Raw genomic sequence first — 20,839 nt, forward strand, 5'->3', positions numbered from 1 at the left:
GGGGGGGGGCATGTGTGGAGTACGTGCCTGTATCACACCAGAGTGCTGACACCTCTTCTAGTAAAAAATGGAAATGACATTGTGGGTGCTCTAGAATTTACTCAAACTCTGTGGTAAAATTTACTAAAACTCTGTGGTAAACATATGTTTCAGCAGTGACTATTAGCCACAGGGTGGAACAGTCTGTCTGGAGCAGTGATGCTCTGTATTCTTGGCGCTTGGGGGCGCAACAGCGGGAGGGCTTCTGGAGTTCTGGCCCCACTAGTGGACCTCCTGATGGCACCTGGGGTTTGGCCACTGTGTGACACAGAGTGTTGGACTGGATGGGCCATTGGCCTGATCCAATATGGCTTCTGTTATGTTCTTATGAGTTTTTGTAAATTCCTTAGCATCTAATGATGCTACCATTGCAACACCATCGCAAAACCATCACAACACCAGTACATCAGTCTCCCCCGCCCCCATTTCTCCCAGAGGTTGCCGACCGGGGCTGGCAACTCTACTGTCGAGACCTGGGTTCGTCTTGCTCACTAAGCTTAACTTATCTCATAGATAGCAATTCTCTTACAAAGGAATTTCAAAGGGAGATTAGAATGATAGACTGCTGAACTGCAACTGATAATGAAGCTCAAGACAATGAATCCACCTAGACTGAATCAAGACCTAGGTTTTCTGTCTCATTATCAATGTTGATTTTTTTCCCACGCCTATTAACCCTCTACATATATCACCTAAATCCAATCATGCCTGCTATTGTCATTCACCCAGTATTATCATTTGCCTGCTAATGTCATTTGGCATTTGAAATCACTCCACTTTCCAGTAAATAGGTCAGATGGACTCCCATTCCAGCTGTATCTGAAGAAGCGAGCAGTGATTTATGAAAGCTCCTTCCCTGCCACATATTTTGTTAGTCTTTAAGGTGCTACTGGACTCTTGCTCTTTTCTATTATCTCATAGGGCTGTTGTGAAGATAAATGGAGGGGGGATACAATGCCCTGAGCAGATTCAGTGTCCTGAACAAGCTGAGGTGGGGATTCAAACCCACATCTGCAGAACTCCCTGGAGTCCATTCACTCTTGAGCTCCTCCTGGTCATACCACCATGCTTCTTCTAGTGTACAGTGCTGTGTTCTCTTCGTTCCCTCCCTTGGTGTGTTTTATGCTCAGGCAGCAGCCTGACTTTAGGGGGATGTAGACCCATCAGCATGCACCAGTTGGGTATCTCCATCTCTCTGTTATGGGTGGTAGCGTCAACATATTACTCTTTGACTGCTGAACTGTGGTACAGTTGCAGTGGACTCTGGTGCAGTAGCTATGCTCTCTGCATTTGTGTTTCTGTCATAGGTTGCTCATCTGCAGAGCGGGCACAGGATACCGACTGGGGCACTGCACCAGTGTCAGTGATGTGGTGGTGTCAGGCTTTTACATTGGGCTGTGAATCTGCTAGTTTATGGATTATTATCAAACGGGGTGTTTTAGTAATGCAATTGTGTATTTGTGTGTCTGGTTTTTCCCCCCCAGCCAATGCTTAAGAAAATCCTGAGCAAACAGTGGGTTTTATATAGCGGAACTCCTGACGCGTTAATCCAGAAAGCGGTGTCAGCCACGGAAGAATTTTCTAAACCCTTGATTCATCTGAAGGAGCCCATTCACAAGGTAATATTAATTATAATAGTAGATAGGCAGAACCAGTAAACGAAAAGAAAAGAACAATAAAATCCTATCTTTGCACCTCTGAGCTCAGGAAATTACTCTTAATGAGCCAGTCAGAGGGAAGCTTCTGGGACCCCTAACTGTGGACTCCAATCCCCAGGTGCACAAGTCTTAAAGATACAGAGCAGTTTTACTAAACTACAGATAACGCTGACTGCGGGCAGCATAAGCATCCTGAATAGCCCTGACTAGTCTGACCTTGTCAGAGCTTGGAAGCTAAAGCAGGATTGGCCATGGTTAGCTTTTGGACAGGAAACCACCAAGGAAAACAGGTTGCTATGCAGAGGAAGGCAATGGCAAACCACCTCTGCTCATCTCTTACCTTGAAAACCCCGTGGATGGGGTTGTCATGAGTCAGTGGCAACTTGCTGGCCCACTTTTATTATTGAACAGTAATAGTGTTGGTCTGTCAAGGTCACTATACTGTGTCTGGCAGCAGCTCTCCAGGGTCCTTCCATGACCTACTACCCGATCCTTTTAAGTGGAGATGCCAGGGATTGAACACTGGACCTTCTGCATGTAAAGGAGGTGCTCTACCACTGGTGGTGGTAAGTGCCAACAAATAACAGCCAAGTTATGACGACTCCCATAGGGTCTTCAAGGCAAGAGACCTCCAGGGGTGGTTTGCCATGGCCTGCCTCTTCATAGTGACCCTGGACTTCCTTCGTGGTCTCCCATCCAAGTACTAACCAGGGCCAACCCTGCTTAGCTTCCAAGATCTGATGAGATCAGACCAGCCTGGGCCATCCAGGTCAGGGCACTCTACCACTAAGCCACTCCAAATGCAATAGTTTCCAAGCAGTTCTCCAGCCCCCTCCAAAATCTCCAGAAGCTCTCCGAACCTTCTGCAGCTTGAGTAACAATTTAAAAACCCGTTCTGCCCTTGTGTCTTTTTAGCAGGATTTTCTCCACGAAATCCACAAGTACATGGTTAAAGAATATATCACGCAAACCCTGAAGTCAAAGAGCAAAACGGGGAGAAGAAAGTGGGAAGAGGCCAGCAAGCTGATGAAACAAGACGCCTTGATTATACATAATAGCATGAAACATCTGGTGGGTAATTGTTGCTGTTTGTGTCACGGGTGTAGACATAGGATGATGTGAAACTGTTCAGTGCTGTTTCAACAGCAGAAATGCAGCAGAGGAAACAGTTCCAGGATCTCTGCTCATTAAGCTTGTCTATCTCTCACTTTAAAAAAAAAAATGCTGCCCTTCCCCCAAGGAACTCAGGGAGGCCTACATTGGTCTCCTCTCCTCTATATTATCCTCTGTGAGGTAACTTAGGCTGCGATCACACACGCCTTTAAATCCGACATAGGTGCGAATGCTTGACGGATCTAAAGGGCGTGATCAGACAGCCACATCTGGGAAGCGTCCTGCGGTCGTCGGCAACCCATACTGCTCTGCCATGGAAGCGGAGTTAAAAGACACTGGGGGGAATCCATCTCTGGCCCCAGTCACACGGGCCGGATATCGCGGGGGGGAGGCGTGGCTGTTTGCCCCGGAGCAAACTACCGCGCGGCCACGGGATCACACATCCCGCCGACGTCCGGTGGTGGTGGTGGGGAGCCTGGGGAGGTGCCAATCAGACGGCGCAGCAAAGAAGCGGCGCTGCCATGGCAAACGGGTTTTTTAAAAAAACCCGAAGTATGCGCTTGCACCGTTGGGTGCTTGTGCGCATCCTGTGGAGACTTTTTTTAAAAAATCCCCTTCTTTGCGACGGGACATGGGCGGGTGCCGGATGCCACGGGATTCCACCGGAAACGCGATCAGGCGCCCGCCCTTGCCCCACGGTTTCCGGAAACTAGTACCTCCGAGGTACTAGTTATTTGCCGCATGTCTTCGGCGGGAAGCCTCGGTTGAGCCACGGGAGCACTACGCTTCCCAGATGTGCCAGTGAGATCTACTCCTCTGCTGGTGTAGTTTCCTCTCCAAAATCCCCTGTTACGCAATCACAGGGTCCAGTGTGGCCCCGGTCACACTGGGGGAAATAGGCGCAGCGTGGCGGCGGGATCAGACAGATCCCCCCAGCCACCGCGCAGGTCCTCCCCAGCACGATCAGATGCTGGGAGGAAGCCACAGACCGGAGAGCGAGGCATCTGATCACACAGTGATGGGCTGAGCCCGCAGCTTCAAAGGGATGTGTGATCTTGCAGCTGCGTGTCAAATTCCTGCACAGGAAATAGCCTCACTTCCTTAATGACCTCACTTCCCCTCCGTTCCAGCTGGCGCAAGTGACTGCAGCCTTAGGCTAAAGGAATGAGACTGGTGTCTCAAAAGTGATATTTAATGGCAGAATGAGGATTTGAACTCAGGTTTCCTAGTTATGGTTTATCTGCAGGCTGTGGAAGGTTGGTAGTTCAGCAGTTCAAGACCCGAGTGTGCCGCATGACGGAGTGAGCTCCCGTCTCCAGTTCCAGCTCCTGCCAACCTAGCAGTTCGGAAGCAAGAAATTGCAAGTAGATAAATAGGTACCACTTCGGTGGGAAGGTAACAGCGTTCCGTGCGCCTTGGGGTTTAGTCATGCCGGCCACATGACCACGGAAACGTCTTCAGACAGCGCTGGCTCTTCGGCTTTGAAACGGAGATGAGCACCGCAACCCTAGAGTCGGATTCGACTGGCTTTCGAGCAAGGGAGACCTTTACCTTTACCTTTTACCTTCCTAGTTATGGTTTATCTGACAAAGGGAGCTTTGACTCTCAAACGCTCGTATCACAAAAATTTTGTTGGTCTCTACAGTGCTACTGGATTCAAATCTAGCCGGTCTCCAGAGTTATACTTCACCAGCCATTATACTTCACTCTGGCACAGCTGTCCTTGAAAAAGAGCAGTTTCTGTCAAGAGCTCTCTCAGCCCCACCCACCTCACAGGGTGTCTGTTGTGGGGAGGGGAAGGGAAAGGAGTTTGTAAGCCGCTCTGAGACACCTTTGGGTAGTGAAGGGCAGGTTATAAATCCAATCTCTTCTTCTTCTTCTTTTACCTCACAGGGTGTCTGTTGTGGGGAGGGGAAGGGAAAGGAGTTTGTAAGCCGCTCTGAGACACCTTTGGGGAGTGAAGGGCAGGGTATAGATCCAATCTCTCCTTCTTCTTCATATCGCGATGCGGGCCCCTATTGGACCCGTTCTAAAATGTCCGTTGAAATTTGTACTAGAAGTGCTTGTACCATGAGTCAAATCTCCCTAAGGCAAAGGTCAATAAGCTGCACTTAGGAAATAAGCAGACATTTACTTCCCATATTAAGCTCAGTAGTAAACTGCCGTGCCCACTTCAGTGGGGATTCTGTTGCCGGAAAGCTTTTATTTTCTTCTGACCTTCTGGCTTAGATACTAAAGATGCACCCTGCTGGAGGGAGATTTAATATAAGGACAGGCATGCTAGATCAAATCCAGCGGTCTAATACACCCACCTTTCCCATCTAGATGCCTCAGGATGCCTAAAAATGGGGCATGGAGGCCAAAGCTCCCCCCCAGCAACTGGTATTCGGTGGTGTACTGCCTCCAAACATGGAAGTTCAATCCAGCCATCATTTTATGTATTTACTTCATTATCGTCATCATGGTATAGCCCATAAATCTGTCTAGTTCCATCTGTACATCCTGTGGAAAGGACCTCCACGGGTTGAGTATGCACTATGTGAAGAATTACCTTCTTTTGTTTCCCCTGAATTTACTGCTGCTCAGCTTCACTGGGGGGCCCTAAATTTATACACTATCATAGACTTTCTCCACATCATGACTAATTTTATAAATCTGTGTGATTTCCCCACTTAGTCATTTTTTCTAAACTGAAAATAATTAAACTCTTTAGACTGTTGTTGTTGTTTGCCATTCAGTCGTGTCCAGGGGTCATTTCATAGAAAAAGACCTGCAGGAGCTCATTAGCATATAGCCATTAGCTATTAGCTATTAGCATGATAACTCATTAGCATATGCCACGCACCCTGACATCACTGGAAGTGATCACTGGAAGTGATGTCAGAAAGGGAAGCAAAAAGGGGGGAGGCATCTTCAAAAGCCTCCCCTTCCCTTCCCCAGGTGGGCTGGGGGGGGAAGTGAAGCCCCGCCCCCAGCTCCCCACCCCCAAGCTCCTTCTCTCTAGAATTGCGCCACAGTGGCAGCTCGATCTTTCCATTATATTCTATGGGGCCATAGAATACAGTGGAAAGATCATGCTGCTGCTGCGGTGCAACTCTAGAGAGAAGGAGCTAGGAGGTGGGGAGCTGGGGGTGGGGCTTGCCGCCACCACCATTTGTTCTTACTCCTGGGCTGCCGGAGCGGTGCTCCGCCGTGCTCCGGCCCCAAATGACCCCTGGTCGTGTCTAACTCTTGGCAATTCTATGGGCCAGGTCTCTCCATGTTTTCCGGTCTTCTTTGAGTGGTTCCATGCTCAGGCTGGTGTCAACCTTTATGCTGTCTAGCCACCATGTTCTTTGGTGGCCCAGTTTCCTTTTGCTGTGAACCAGTCTTTAGACTACCCTCATATAGAATTTTTTTCCAGCTCTATGCTTTTTCTCTGGATGAAAATGCCCCACCCATTGCATTCTAGCTGTTGAACCAGTATAATATATGTTCCCATGTATTCATAGAATCATAGAATGTTAGAGTTGGAAGGGACCTTGCGGGTCATCTAGTCCAACCCCCTGCACTCTGCAGGAGCATAGCCGAAAGATAGCCCTACAACATACCCGAAAGATGGTCGTCCAGCCTCCACTTGAAAATGTCCAGCGAAGGAGCATCCACCACCTCCCGAGGCAGTCTGTTCCACTGCTCAACCACACTTACAGTTAGGAAGTGTACAATTATACTTCCAGGGTGAAGGTTGCCTTGAAAATTGAATGGGACAGCCAGTTTCCCTGTAGTTCTGGGCCATGCTCATGTCCGAAAGTCTATATTGTATTGCAGTTCTGACAGGGAGTCCCTGATCCTGATTAATTTGAGCAAACAAGATAACTTTCCCCCCTTGACATGCATCAGAATTACAAGAGGTTGTTTTTTTACTGGATCATGGCCACTGATAAGAAAGACATCCATGGAGGGATGACTTTCTTTTGAGAAAAGAGGCCATGAATTTACAATGCCAGAATTCTTAAGGAAGATATAATAAGTTCAGTTCAGACTTAACGCAAAATTGTGGCTTAATCAAATTAAACAGAAGTCCACTGGCACTTTAAAGACTACCAAACTTTATTACACCATGAGCTTTTATGAGTAAAAGCTCGCTTCATCAGCTGCATGAATACAAGAACTCGTGGGTATTCAATGAAATTGCTAAGCAGTCGAGTTAGAACAGATAAAAGGAAATACTTCTTCGGCCAAAGAGTGATTAACACATGGAATTCACTGCCACAGGAGGTGGTGGTGGCTACAAGCATGGATGGCTTCAAGAGGGAATTAGATAAGCATATGGAGCAGAGGTCCATCAGTGGCTATTAGCCACAAGGCATAGATAGGAACTCTCAGTCTGGGGCAGGTGATGCACTGTATTCTTGGTGCTGAGTGGGGGGACAGTGTGTGGGGGCTTCTGGTGTTCTGGCCCCACTGGTGGATCTCCTGATGGCACCTGGTGTTTTTGGCCACTGTGTGACAGAGTGTTGGACTGGATGGGCCATTGGCCTGATCCAACATAGGCTTCTCTTATGTTCTTAAGAAAACAGAGCTGCCAGGTTCCCCCTGTACATTATGTACAGTTATAATACATTTTTAAAGAAATTACATAGCTGGATTTTTTAGGTTAGTACAATCTATCTTAATTAATCCAGGGGCTCTGGCTCAGTTGTACAGCATCTCCTTGGCATGCAGAAGGTCCCAGGTTCAATCCCTGGTGTCTCCACTTAAAGGATTTGGCAGTAGGTGCTGTGAAAGACCTCAGCCTAAGACATTGGAGGGTCACTGCCAATCTGAAAAGGCAGTACTGACTTTGATAGACCAGGGGTCTGATTCAGTATAAAGCAGCTTTGCAATGTTCAGTTTTTTAAAATTTGCCTTCCAACCTGTCTCTAGGGTTCCAGTTCTGATTGGCTCTTCCCTGCCATTCTACACATTGCAGACATAATTGGCGAGAAGAAAAAACGAAACATCAAAGACTGCCTTAAAAAATTGTCTCAGGACTATCCGGATATTAGGTATGCTGCACTCACCTGTAACAAAATCACAGTATTTGGGATAGTGATCTTCCCTCTATGTTTATGTATACTGTCTCTTCTCTGGGGTGTTACTGACAGGTTACAACGTCATCCCTGCACCTTATCTGCTCATGAAATGGAACACCAAGAGATTCCCCGAGGGTCCCCATTCGTTCCTCTTCAACCAGGTGTTTTGGTTCCCTGGAAGGCCAGATAATGAAACTGAAGCTAAAATACTTTGGCCACCAAATGAGAAGGGAGCACTCACTGGAGAAGACCCTGATGCTGGGAAAGATTGAAGGTCAAAGAAGACGGGGACGGCAAAGGATGAGATGGTTAGACAGTGTCATCGATGCAACGAACATGAAGTTGAGCAAACTTCAGAGGATGGCGGAAGACCGGAAGGCCTGAAGGGAGCTGGTCCATGGGGTCGCAAAGAGTCGGACTCGACTGTGCGACTGAACAACAACAAAACCCTGCTTTCCTTTCAAAAACTCTCCAAATCAGACAGGTCGTGCATGTCCAACCAAGCCCCACCCACACTAATCTTCAAGCGTCCCAGTGTATGCCTTTCACCAGTTGCCTGACCTGGCAGGATATTTCCTGCAGAAACAGCAGTCATTAGATGCATGAAGCTAAGGCACAAGAGTTCCTGGCTGGAAGTGAAGAAATTCACTAAGGCTGAGTCTGCATTGGCTTTTCCCTCCATCGTTTTACCAAACCCATGTTGGAACAATAAAAGTGCAGCTCAAAACCACATTCAAATACCCCAGGGCAACGCTGTACTGACTGCAAAGTCACCCCTGAACGGCCTTAAATTTATGTAGAAGGTACTATAAAACCCATTGATCAAAGAAAGTGACAGCAGCATGCACTGCAGAGGGGAATTTCTGTTCCAACGTGGGTTTGGTATAACAACGGAGGGTAAAAGCTGCAGTGAGCTCAGAGACAAACGCCCCCCCCCCTCCATCAGCCTCTTTGCTGATGTCCTTCCAGAAGGCAGCAACCTCCATTCTCTTCCAGAGGGCTTTTGAAGGGAACAGAATCCCAGCAGGTTGTTTTAATGCTAGGCTTGTAGTTTTATTGTCATTACATTGTTTTTTTGTGCCTTACTGAAGCTGGGTCTTTCATTGTTGTTCAGTCGCCCAGTCGAGTCCGACTCTTTGCGACCCCATGGACCAGATCACGCCAGGCCTTCCGGTCTTCCGCCGTCCTCTGAAGTTGGCTCAACTTCGTGTTCGTTGCATCTATGACACTGTCTAACCATCTCATCCTTTGCCGTCCCTGTCTTCTTTGACCTTCAATCTTTCCCAGCATCAGGGTCTTCTCCAGCGAGTGCTCCCTTCTCATTTGGTGGCCAAAGTATTTGAGCTTCAGTTTCATTATCTGGCCTTCCAGGGAACAGTCAGGGTTGATTTCTTTTAGGATTGACTGATTTGATCTTCTTGCAGTCCAAGGGACTCTCAAGAGTCTTCTCCAGCACCATAGTTCAAAAGAATCTATTCTTCGGCGCTCGGCCTTCCTTATAGTCCAACTCTCGCAGCCATACATGACTACTGGGAATACCATTGCTTTGACCATGCGGACTTTTGTTGGCAGGGTGAGGTCTCTACTTTTTATCATGCTGTTGAGGTTCGCCATCGCTTTCCTCCCAAGGAGCAGGCGTCTTTTAATTTCATGGCTGCTGTCACAGTCTGCGGTGATCTGGGATCCCAGGAACGTGAAGTCTGTCGTGTGTGTGTGTGTTAAGTGCCATCAAGTCACTTCTGAACTACGGCAGTCCGATGAATTAATGACCTCCAAAATGTCCTGCTGTTAGCCTCGCTCAGGTCTTGCAGACTGAGGGCCGTGGCTCCCTTGACTTGAGTCCATCCATCTCTTGTTGGGTCTTCCTCTTTTCCTGCTGCCTTCAATTTCCCCTGGCATTATGGTCTTTTGCAATGATTCTGGTCTTCTCATAATGTGACCAAAGTATGATAGCCTCAGTTTAGTCATGTGAGTTTCTAGGGCCAGTTCAAGCTTGATTTGATCTAGAAACCACTTTTTTTTCTTCTTTCTTTTTTTTTGGACCGTCAAGGCACAGCCCTAGGGGGGTTTTCAAGGCAAGAAAAGTTCAGAGGTGGTTTGCCATTGCCCACCTCTGCATTGCGACCTTGATATTCCTTGGTGTGCTCTCATCCAAATACTGGTTACTTAGAACCCACTTATTGTCTTTTCTACAACAGTAACTGTTGTTATTGATTTTAATTTTTCCACCGATTGTTTTTGTTTGTTTTTTTAATTGGATTTTTGGTTGTTGTTTCTTTCTTTCTTTCTTTCTTTGGCTGATCTTATCTGGCTGTGCCAGTGAGTTGCCATTCATTATTTTATATCGATATGCATAAGAGCTACTTTTTAAAAATGTTGCATCCTGTAGAAGGGCAGGATGCAAAGCTAGTGAATCACTTGTCAGCCAGATTGGCTCCCAAAAGATATTACACATCAGATCTATAACATTATTATCAGATCTGTTTTACGCAATTGTTAAATGTGCTTCAGACTGTAACCTTGCTGACGTGTTAACAAAATGTATGTACTCTGATCAGTTTAATTACTTCAGAGGAGGATTAGGTGTAACTCTTGCTCCCTAGGAGGCGTATTGTGATATATGTCTAGGTGCTAGAGGTAGCAAGCAGTTACTAGATCAGTTTGATCTGTTTGACTGTCCTAGCTGTCATGCTAGTGATTAAGTGATTACATCCAGGTGTTATACTAGCAGGTGTTCTCTATCAGGCATTGTTAAAGTAGGTAATTAATTCACCTTGTTAGTGATTGGCTGGGTTTAGTATATTAGCTATCAGCTTGATAAGCTAGGTGGGGACTTAGTCTCTCAAACTAAGGCATGGTATGCTGTATGATAGCCTGTATAGCTCTGTGTATATATTCACCATTATATCTATATAAACTTTCTATGCACCTTCATCACCAGTCAGTCTCCAGCTTCTTATTTACTACACCCAATAGAAAGATGCTTCACAAAATGCTCCAGTGTCTTTTGTGACCGGGGGGAACACTGGGACTGTTGGTAGAAAGGTCCCATATTTTATTTTGTTTATTTTATTATTTTCACTTATAGCCCACTTTTCTCCCTGATCAGGGAGCCAGAGCAGTTTTTCACATCCTTCCCCTCCTCCTCTACTGAATTCTCACAACAACCACCATGTGAGGGTAGGTGAGGCAGAGAGATTGTGATGGGCCCAAGGTCACCTGGTGGGCTCCCATGGTTGAGTGGGGATTTGAGTCCAGTCATCCCAGGTCCTAGTCCAACACTCTAGCCTCTGATCCATGCCACACCAGCCCAGATGTCAGCCATCCACTCTCACCCTTGCCTTCCAGCTGCTTGTGGGTTCAATCTCTGCACTGTATCCCTGCCCAGGAAGTGTAGCCCAGTGAAGATAACCCGGACAGCACAGGTGACCTCGAACAGAAGAATCTGTCATTGATAAGGCCTGGCAGAACAGTAGTAATAAACTAAATATTCCAATAACAATACTGTTACTAGACAAAAAAGGACTTGGATCCTACAACTCTCTTCCACTCCGTTGGATACTATGACTTGCTTCGGCCAAGTCTTCCTCCAACACAGAAAGACTTTGTTCCAGAAAGAAAGGCTTCCTCTGCTGGACAAAAGTCTTTCTCCATTGGGAGAAAAAAGTCATTCCCCATTCAGGGAAGTCGTTCTCTGTTGAAGGAGGACTTGGCAGAAGAGACGCATAGGAAGCTGCTCAGCAGACAGGAGTGATCGGATCCAACCCTATGCGTTCCTACCTCCTCCAAGAGGCCGAACACTGCATTCTGCATCAGCTTCTCAAAACCTCTCACATAGAACATGCAGTCATCCCTCAAGTATCCCATTACGACCCTCTGTGGTGCTTGGAAGGGGGTACTGCAGGCCATCTAGTCCAACCCCCTGCTCAATGCAGGATCAGCTTAGAGCATCCCTGACAAGGGTTTGTCCAGCCGCTCCTTAAAGACTGCCAGTGAAGGGGAGCTCACCACCTCCCTCGGCAGCTGATTCCACTGTTGAGCAACACTTACTCTCAAAAAGTTTTTCCTAACATCCAGCCGGTACCTTCCAGCCCTTAATTTCAACCCATGATTGCGAGTCCTCTCCTCTGCTGCCAAGAGGAACAGCTCCCTGTCCTCCTCCAAGTGACAGCCCTTCAAATACTTCAAGAGAGCCATCATGTCCCCCCTCAGCTTCCTCTTCTCCAGACTAAATATTCCCAAGTCCCCCAGCCTTTCCTCATAGGGCTTTGTCTCCAGGGCCTTTTCGATAGTGGCCCCAACCTGGTGGAATACTCTGTCGGAAGAGATCCGTGCCCTGTAGGACCTGTCTTGGTTCCATAGGGCCTGTATGTTGGAATTATTCCTCCAGGAATTCCATTGAGGAATTTCCACTCTCTGGGCCCACTCTCCGCTTCTCTGATCGTCATGCCAGGGGTGCCAGTGTATTAAATTGTTTTATAGAACATTTGGATTTTATTTACATTTTGTATCTACGTTGTTCACACTTGGAGTTTCCAGTCCTGTCTATTTTTGGCCCATACCAATTTGGGGAAGGATGTCTGCCAAGGCACGTTGGCAGTAGGTTTGTTGTTATCCTTGCAGAGGGTGGGTTGTTTCCAGCTCATTTTGCATATGTATTTTGTTTCTTCGTGTTCATGAAGAATTCTCTTTTCGTCTTACAGAAGGGAGCACATTCTGGCTCTTCTTACCCTACGAGGGTGGTGGCGAAACACGAGACAATCAATGGCCGACCAGATCGACGGGCTATCAGAAGGATCAGAAGCTGGATCCCGCCAGACACTCTTTGCTGAAATTGAACTTCCAAACACCATCCAATGCTTTTGAAAAATCAGCAAGAAATGAAACATAGTGCTTGGATGTTTGATGTTTTTGTGGGTTTATGAATATTATAAGGAGCTTCTTCTATCAGCCCGTTTATCATCTAGCCAAGTGCCATCTTCTTTTGTGATCAATTTATAAGCCTCTTAACCCTACTGCCCGAGGGCCAAACTAGATTTTTACGGGTGTATCCACCTATACTCGTCCCTACTGCCTGATGGCCAAGAAAAATCAGCAAGAAATGAAACATAGTGTTTGGATGTTTGACGTTTTTGTGGGTTTATGAATATTATAAGAAGCTTCTTTTGTCAGCCCGTTTATCATCTAGCCAAGCGCCATCTTCTTTCTGATCAGTTTATAAACCTCTTAACCCTACTGCCCGAGGGCCAAACTAGATTTTTACGGGTGTATCCTCCTATACTCACCCCTACTGCCTGATGGCCAAGCTAGACTTTTACAAGATGTGGTGGGGCAGTCCTGCAGGCCCTGTTCCACCCTGTCCTCCAAGGTTTTCCTCAACACCTGGAGAGGCTTTTCTCTCTCTCCGGTAACCCACTGCCACCACCTTAGCTCTGTAGGAATTGCCCCCTGGGAGGGTCAGGACCCCCAGCTTCCCTTCCAAGATCTGAGGTCTTGCTTCTGTGTCTCCTGCTGCCCAGCGCCTGGTCACCACAGGGACCTACTGCCTTGTACACCCCTGGAGGAATAACTACTTGCCAACTGCCTGCCTTTCCCCTAGTGCTCCTTTTAAAATAGCATAGGATCCAAGACAGTAGAGGTCTATGCAGCACAGAGAACCACTCCCTCCAATCCATTGCCTTTTTGAATTATGTTGCTTTCAGCATTTTTCTCCCAGTCTGGTAGGAAAACATCAAAAACCATAGAGCACAGCGAGATAAGGCAAGAGAGCAACTCCCCTTACTTCTTGTGTATCGTTTTTGTTAAAAGAAATAGACCCTCCCATCTCCATTTTAGACATCTAGTTTGGTCCTGTTATCTCTTTCTTTGGGGATACCTGGGACTGAACCCGGGACATTATATAATACATGCATTCTGCCATTAAGCTATGGTTCCTTTCTAACTGTCGAAGCAAGCTTAAGGAGTCCTACTCAGAAGTAACCCCCATTTTATTCAGCACGTGTTACTCCCAGGAAAGTGTTCTTTGGATTGCTGCCTTAATCATGGCTATTTTTGGGAAGGAACGCACAGGAACGGAGTTCCGGCTGGCTCCCGAGTTGGCCACGCCCAGCAGGAACTCATTAGCATAATAGGCCACACCCAACAGCAGAAACTCATTAGGATTGGCTACATTAGGGGTGTGTGACCTAACATGCAAAGAAGTTCCTGCTACAAAAAAGCCAATAAACAAAGTAAATAGAATAAGAAGCAAAAGGTGGGTGTGGCTGGATGACCACACTTCTGGTAACATGGGGTGTGGCCTAATAGGCTAATGAGATGTGCTGTCAGGGTATGGCCTAATATGCGAATGAGTTCCTGCTGTCAGGTGTGGCCTATTATGCTAATGAGTTCCTGCTGGGCTTTTTCTACAAAAAGAGCCCTGGCTTAATCCATTAAAAGCTTTATCTATTTATTGCAATGTTGGTTGTGCTTGCTTGTCCTGAGTCTAAGTGATGATTGTGATAAATATGTTTATGCATGTAGCTCTGATTAGAAGTGAATTTCCTGTTACATCTAGTTTGGTCCTCTGATTCCTTTAACTGGAGCTATCTGGAACCTTATAAAGACTAATACATAGGGTTGCCAGCTCTGGGTTGGGAAATACCTGGAGATTTTGGGGGTGGAGCCTGGGGAGGGCGGGGTTTGGGGAGGGAAGGGACCTCAGCAGGGGACAATGCCCTAAAGTACACCCTCTGTACCAGGGTTGCCAGCTCCAGGTTGGGAAATACCTGGGGATTTGGGGGGTGGAGCCTGAGGAGCTGAGGGTTTGGGGAGAGGAGGAAATTCAGTGTGGTATAATGCCATAGTGTCCACCTTGGTGTAGTTTGGTGTAGTGGTTAAGTGCACGGACTCTAATCTGGGAGAACCGGGTTTGATTCCCCACGCCTACACATGCAGCTGCTGGTGTGACCTTGGGTCAGTCACACATTCTCTCAGAGCTGTTCTCTTACAAGCAGTTCTCGGAAGAGCTCTCTCAGCCCCACCTACCTCACAGGGTGTCTGTTGTGGGGAGGGGAAGGGGAAGGGGAAGGGAAAGGGATTGTAAACTGCTCTGAGACTCCTTCGGGTGAAGGGTGGGATATAAATCCAATCTCCTCCTCCTCCTCCTCTTCTTCTTCTTCTGTGGACAAATACCAAGGGGGAAAGGCTGAAGGTATCTCTCCCCACCGATCACGATTCCAAGCTGAATCAGGTCTCAGCATTCCTGGGATTAAGTTCTCCATCCAGAATTCGCAATACATGTTTTACCACATTGACTGAGGGTTGACGTCTACCTGAACCTGGTGGGTGTTTGCCTTCTAATCCACTAATTTATTCACCGAAGCTGATCATTGCAGTGGGAGAAAGTGGGGTCATGGAATTGCCTCTGAGCCTGGAAGTGACGGGCAATGTTCTAGGAATCCCTCCCATATCTACGGTCTTTAATTTGGGGGATTCCTTGAGCACTGACCAGACATCTCTTCCAGGGGAGCCTGGGGGAGGGCAGGATTTGGAGGGGGGGACCTCAGTGGAGTATGATACCATAGAGTACATCCTCCAAAGCAGCCATTTTCTCCAGGGAAACTGATCTCTGTAGTCTGGAGTTCAGTTGTAATTCCAGGAAATCTCCAGGCCCTGCCCGGAGGCTGACAACCCTAGCAAAGTCCTGTTTCAGCTCATCCTTCTCCAGTTGAAGAATGCTTATCTGCCAGGGCTAAACATGATATTCCCCAAACAGCTCGGACATTGTTTTGTGATAACTTAAGAGGGACTCAGACCCAGTCCTGATAGCTCAGCTTCATACCCATCCTTTTTAAATACTGACAGTACACAGAGGGCCTAACTATGGGTTATGTTTTCCCCAGGTCTATGCAGGGTTGCTAGGGCTGCTGATCAGTGCAGCAGAAGAAGAGAATAGATCACACAAATGGAGGAGGAGAACGCCGCTGCCACAGGAGGTGGTGTCGGCTACAGGCATGGATGGCTTCAAGAGGGAACTGGATAAACATATGGAGCAGAGGTCCATCCTGGCCCCACTGCTGGACCTCCTGATGGCACCTGGTATCTTTGGCCACTGTGTGACAGAGTGTTGGACTGGGCCATTGGCCTGATCCAACATTGGCTACTCTTATGTTTTTAGTGGCTATTAGCTACAAGGTATAGATAGGAACTCTCAGTCTGGGGCAAGTGATGCTCTGTATTCTTAGTGCTTGGGGGGGCAACAGTGGGAGGGCTTCCAGTGTCCTGGCCCCACTGCTGGACCTCCTGATGGCACCTGGTATTTCTGGCCACTGTGTGACACAGAGTGTTGGACTGGATGGGCCACTGGCCTGATCGAACGTTGGCTTCTCTTGTGTTCTTATGCAGTGCAAGTGCAGCAGAAGGAGGAAGGGGTAATTGCATGTGAACCTAAAAGAGATGTCTGGTTCCTAGAACGTTGCCAACCACAGGTTCAGAGGCAATTCCCCCACCCACTTCCTCCCACAGCAATGGTCTCCAGGAATTTCCCAACCTGGCGTTTCCAGCCCTAGGCTTCACTCATGGTGCTCTCTTGACTTCCAGCTGCTAGAAAATATTCCTCAATTTGGCTTCCATTAAGTCTTTCCCTGGCGCATGTTCTAAATTAATTTCCAGTTTTGCTAATGTCACACAACTACCTTGTTCTGCCTTGCACTCCCAGCCTTTTAAAGGTCCTGAGTATTTCATCTGCTGCAAGCAAAGTGAGGCAAGTAGAAAGGTCTGACTAAGCACTGGCTTTCATGTCCTCACATGAAGAATGCCTCCCCTTCTTCTTCTTCCCAGAAGGCTTAGGTGCAACGTGCCACAGCTTTGCTCCACACCACCTTTTCTCTTTGTTTCTAGTCAGTTCTGTACCTGTTGCAACACATCTTGCCCAAGTTGCAAATCAAAGGCTTTAACATTGTGGTCTGAAATCTATTTTTTCTTCCCACCTGTGTGGTTTTTTTTAAAACATTCTGTTTGAATATTACAGAGGACTTGAAAGCCTGCGCCCTTTTTTGTGATATTTTGGTTTGTCCAAATAAAAGATCCTGGGAGGAAAGGCAGCATGGTGTTGTCTGATCGTATCAGATCTCGGAAGCTAAGCAGGGTTGGTACTTGGATGGGAGACCACAAAGGAAGACTCTGCAGAGGAAGGCTATGGCCAGCCACCTCCTCTTCAGTTTGGTGTAGTGGTTAGGAGCGCAGACTCTAATCTGGGAGAACCGGGTTTGATTCCCCACTCCTCCACATGCAGCCAGCTGGGTACCTTGGGTCAGTCATAAGTTTTTTCAGACCTCTTCTCTCACAAGCAGTTCTCTCAGAGCTCTCTCAGCCCCACCTGCCTCACAGGGTGTCTGTTGTGAGGAGAGGAAGGGAAAGAAAATTGTAAACTGCTCTGAGACTCCTTCAGGTAGTGAAGGGTTGGGTATAAATCCAATTTCTTCTTCGCTTCTTCTTCTCACTTCCCCTGAAAGCCCCTTGCTGGGGTCTCTGTAAGTCAGCTGCAACTTGACAGCACTTTACGCGCGCACACAATAAAAGGTATTATGTGACCTTTGGTTTTGCATATTTTTTAGACAGAACCTCTGTTCCTTTAGCGCTCTAAGGAAAGCACATGATTTTCACAGCATCAGACAATATGATTCCTGTTCCGGCCCCACTTCACAGTACAGGTGGGTCAGTCACGTGATGGTAATTTTCCTCACAGAACATCTAAAACTTTGCATGCAGAAAATGAATGTGGCTGAGAGAAACAAAGCTAGAACTCATGCTGGTATAATCTTTGCTGAGACCTTTTGTAGCAATCTCCCATCTGTATTCTAAAGGGCTTCAATTCAGAAACATCTTTACTATTGTGTTCTACAAGAATGAGGGAAACATTGCAAAAAACAAAAACAAAAAACAGTAGGGTCTAAAGCCCATTGAAATTCTACAAAATTTTCAACATTACAAAACATCCAGCTTATAAGTCTACTAACCAGGGGTGTCAAACATACGGCCTGGGTGGCAGAAGCGGCCCACCCAGGGCTGTTATCCGACCCGTGAGCAAGTGGTGCGAGGGTGGGAAGGCAGGTGTGAGTGGATGTACGCAGGTGGGTGGGTGTGGTCGGTGTGGGGGGTGAGTGAGTGGGGGTGGAGTGGATGTACGCTCAGGGTGTGGGGGGGTGAATGGATGTACGCAGTGAGGTGTGTGTGGTCAAAGCTGTCAAGAAACAGAAAGGAAATGGCTAGGGGCAGGACTATGAGCCTGAGGTAAAATAGTGTGTGTGTGTGGGGGGGGGTAAATGCAGCGGAGGCATGGTGTTTCCCCCCTCCTCCAAACACATCTCAGCAAGGAATAGAGAAGCCACTATACTTGGGGGGCAGAGCCAAGTGGCTGGCACTGCCACGGCCACACCAAACAGTGACCGTGAGGAGGGTTGGCAAGAGCAGGATCACATAGTGGTGGTTTGCCGACGAAGGGACGGGGTCAGCAGGGGAGAGAGGAGGAGGAGGAAGAGGAGCAGGGCGCGTAGATTGGGAGGCAATTGGGTCGTTTTGTGCACGCTGCTCTGAGGAGGAAAATGTCCTGGCCTCAGAAGCAAGTAGAGGAGCAAAGGGAAAAGGGGGAGCCACTGTTGTGAGCCAGGAGGCAGAATAAGTGTGGGGCAAATGTGGGACGGTGACATCTCTTCTCACCCTACCTGTTCTCAGCTCATGAAGGCAAAGGGGTCATAGGAAGACAAAAAGCGCCCCTCGGAGGTTTCAGAAACAGCCTCTTCGTCAGGCCTTTCCCCTCAGCCCCACCGCTTCTGTGGGGAATGCAGGAGGGATGAGAACTGGGGGTGGTGGGTGGATCTGGGAGAGCCAGGTTCACACACACACACCCCGAGCCAGAACCCTGTCATCTGGCTCACTCGGGGCCGGTCGCTGAGCCTGGACCACCTCACAGGGTTGTTGGTGGGGGGGAATGGGGTGGTGGAGGGGAGGAGTCCGGTGTGCCTCCTCGAGATCCTCAGAGGCAGGATGGGGGAAGAAAGGAAACAAAGAGCGAGTGATGGATCGTAGCCGTCCTCGGCTGCTGAGGCTGGGTGTATGGCGGGATGCTAAAAAAGTACCGTATTTACTTGGAAGGAAGATGACTCATCTCCTAAAAGTGCTATATATACAAAAAAGAAACAAATATGTATGGAAATATAAGATAACCCCACCCCCTCTTTTATGGTATCCCTTGGGGAAAAAGTAGTCTTGCATATGATTCAATACATTTATTGGGGCTTTTGTGGGTTCCCCAGTAAATCAATTGCTTTCACTGCTAGGAATCAATTGCTTTTGCTTATATTTTGAGTAAAAATAATATTAATTGGGATTTCCTGTGTCATTTATAAAGTTTATACCATCCTGTCTTCCATCATGCTCCGGAGTTTGCTTAATTTCATGTTCATTGCATCGATAACACCAGGGGTCATTTCGTAGAAAAAGAGCTAGGGGGACTCATTAGCATAACTCATTAGCATATGCCACACCCCCTGACATCACCGGAAGTGTGTCCTCCCCACAGCCGGCGGCGACCTCCAGCGGGCACCAGCAGGGAGCTCCAGGCCCCGCCCTCCCACACCTCACCCGGTGGGTTGGAGATATTAGCTAGATATAAAGGAGCAGTCATATAAATTTTGGATTTCAGAGATTTATAAAGAGGCGGGAGTAAGGCGTAAGACATTTGCAGCTCAATATCTCTGAGACATTAGAAAATAAATGGACAATGATTGGCTGCTGGAGTTGGGCCTCCCAATAGGACTGACCATTTGTATCGGCACAGGCACCCTCCAGCACTGAAACGCTTCAGCGCTAGCATGCAAATATTTTCAAAGTGTGCCGCCCAAACTCACCCTTTCTGGGCAAGAGGCTACCTTGGGAATTCATTCCCCAGGAGGAAAAAAAGTACAAGAAAAAGTAGTTTAGGAAAGAATAGAGGGAAAAACAAGTAAAGACCAGGACAGCCAGCACAGGGATGTTAATGAAGTTGTCTGGATACAAGGAAATAAAAGGTAGCATCGGGAATGAAAATGGAACATTAAGGCAATCTGGAAACGCCTGAGTCATAACCCTGCCCTTGCAGTATACATGTCTTATCTTGCTAAACTGCTGTCCCTGTGGTTTGCAATTTTGCTTTTGGGGAAAAAAAGAGTGAAGCGTTTTTTTCTTGATGTCCACATGGTGATTGCCAAATTCGCGTTGAAGGACTTTGCAGATTCATGCATCAGGGAATTTCCTCCAGTCTGTCGTAATAAATGGAACTACCTTTTTCTGCAGGGCCATAATAAAGGGAAACGAACCTTCCATAGAGTTTACCTTTATTAACAGGGAAGGATTTCCCAGAGTTCCAGAAGGAAAACATCAGGTTACTATGGTTACCAGGGGCAAGGGAGGACAAGGTCTTGATCTGAATTTTCAGAGAGGGATCCCAGAAGACGGGCAGCTTTTCTCACCTCTTCATGAGAAGCATGAGCAACCCAAAAACCATCTCTTATGTAACTGTTGAGGACAACAGGCGTCCTCTCCTTGGAACTCCTTTCGCAGTGTAGTTGTGAATCAAGCAGGATGCCGTGTTATAGAAGAGGTCTTCACAGCAGGCTCCCTTGATTCTGATATGGTGCTGCGGCTTAGAAATTGTGGCCATCACTAAGTGCCATCAATTTACAGGCGACTCGCAAAACCTGCAGGGTTTTCAAGGCAAGAGAGGAACAGAGGTGGTTTGCCATTGCCTGCCTCTGCATAATGACCCTGGACTTCCACCTATCCAAATACTAACCAGGGCTGCTTAGCTTCCAAGATCTGACACGATGAGGCTAGCCAGGGCTATCCAAGCCAGTGCATAGCATAGAAATAGGCAGAAAAAATGGCGAACCACCAGTGGCTCATTGGCCAGTTTCTAGTGGACCATGTAGTCCTTGCTGGTTGCTGTGGAAGAGGCTG

At 47.5% G+C, this 20,839-nt stretch overlaps 1 protein-coding gene across 1 annotated transcript in view; it reads left to right on the forward strand.

The window, feature by feature from the left end:
• Positions 1–12,730, forward strand: part of EXOC3L4 (exocyst complex component 3-like 4) — a 79,671-nt gene extending 66,941 nt beyond the window's left edge. Inside the window, exons 10-13 of the mRNA XM_015419588.1 lie at positions 1,524–1,658; positions 2,616–2,768; positions 7,716–7,837; positions 12,568–12,730. Coding sequence (XP_015275074.1) covers positions 1,524–1,658; positions 2,616–2,768; positions 7,716–7,837; positions 12,568–12,730 — 573 coding nt within the window. The remainder of the gene's footprint in view (positions 1–1,523; positions 1,659–2,615; positions 2,769–7,715; positions 7,838–12,567) is intronic.
• The last annotated feature ends 8,109 nt before the right edge of the window (positions 12,731–20,839 follow it).

The sequence above is a fragment of the Gekko japonicus genome, unplaced genomic scaffold, assembly GCF_001447785.1.
Source record: "Gekko japonicus isolate JY-2015 unplaced genomic scaffold, Gekko_japonicus_V1.1 scaffold975, whole genome shotgun sequence".
Lineage (NCBI taxonomy): Eukaryota > Metazoa > Chordata > Lepidosauria > Squamata > Gekkonidae > Gekko > Gekko japonicus.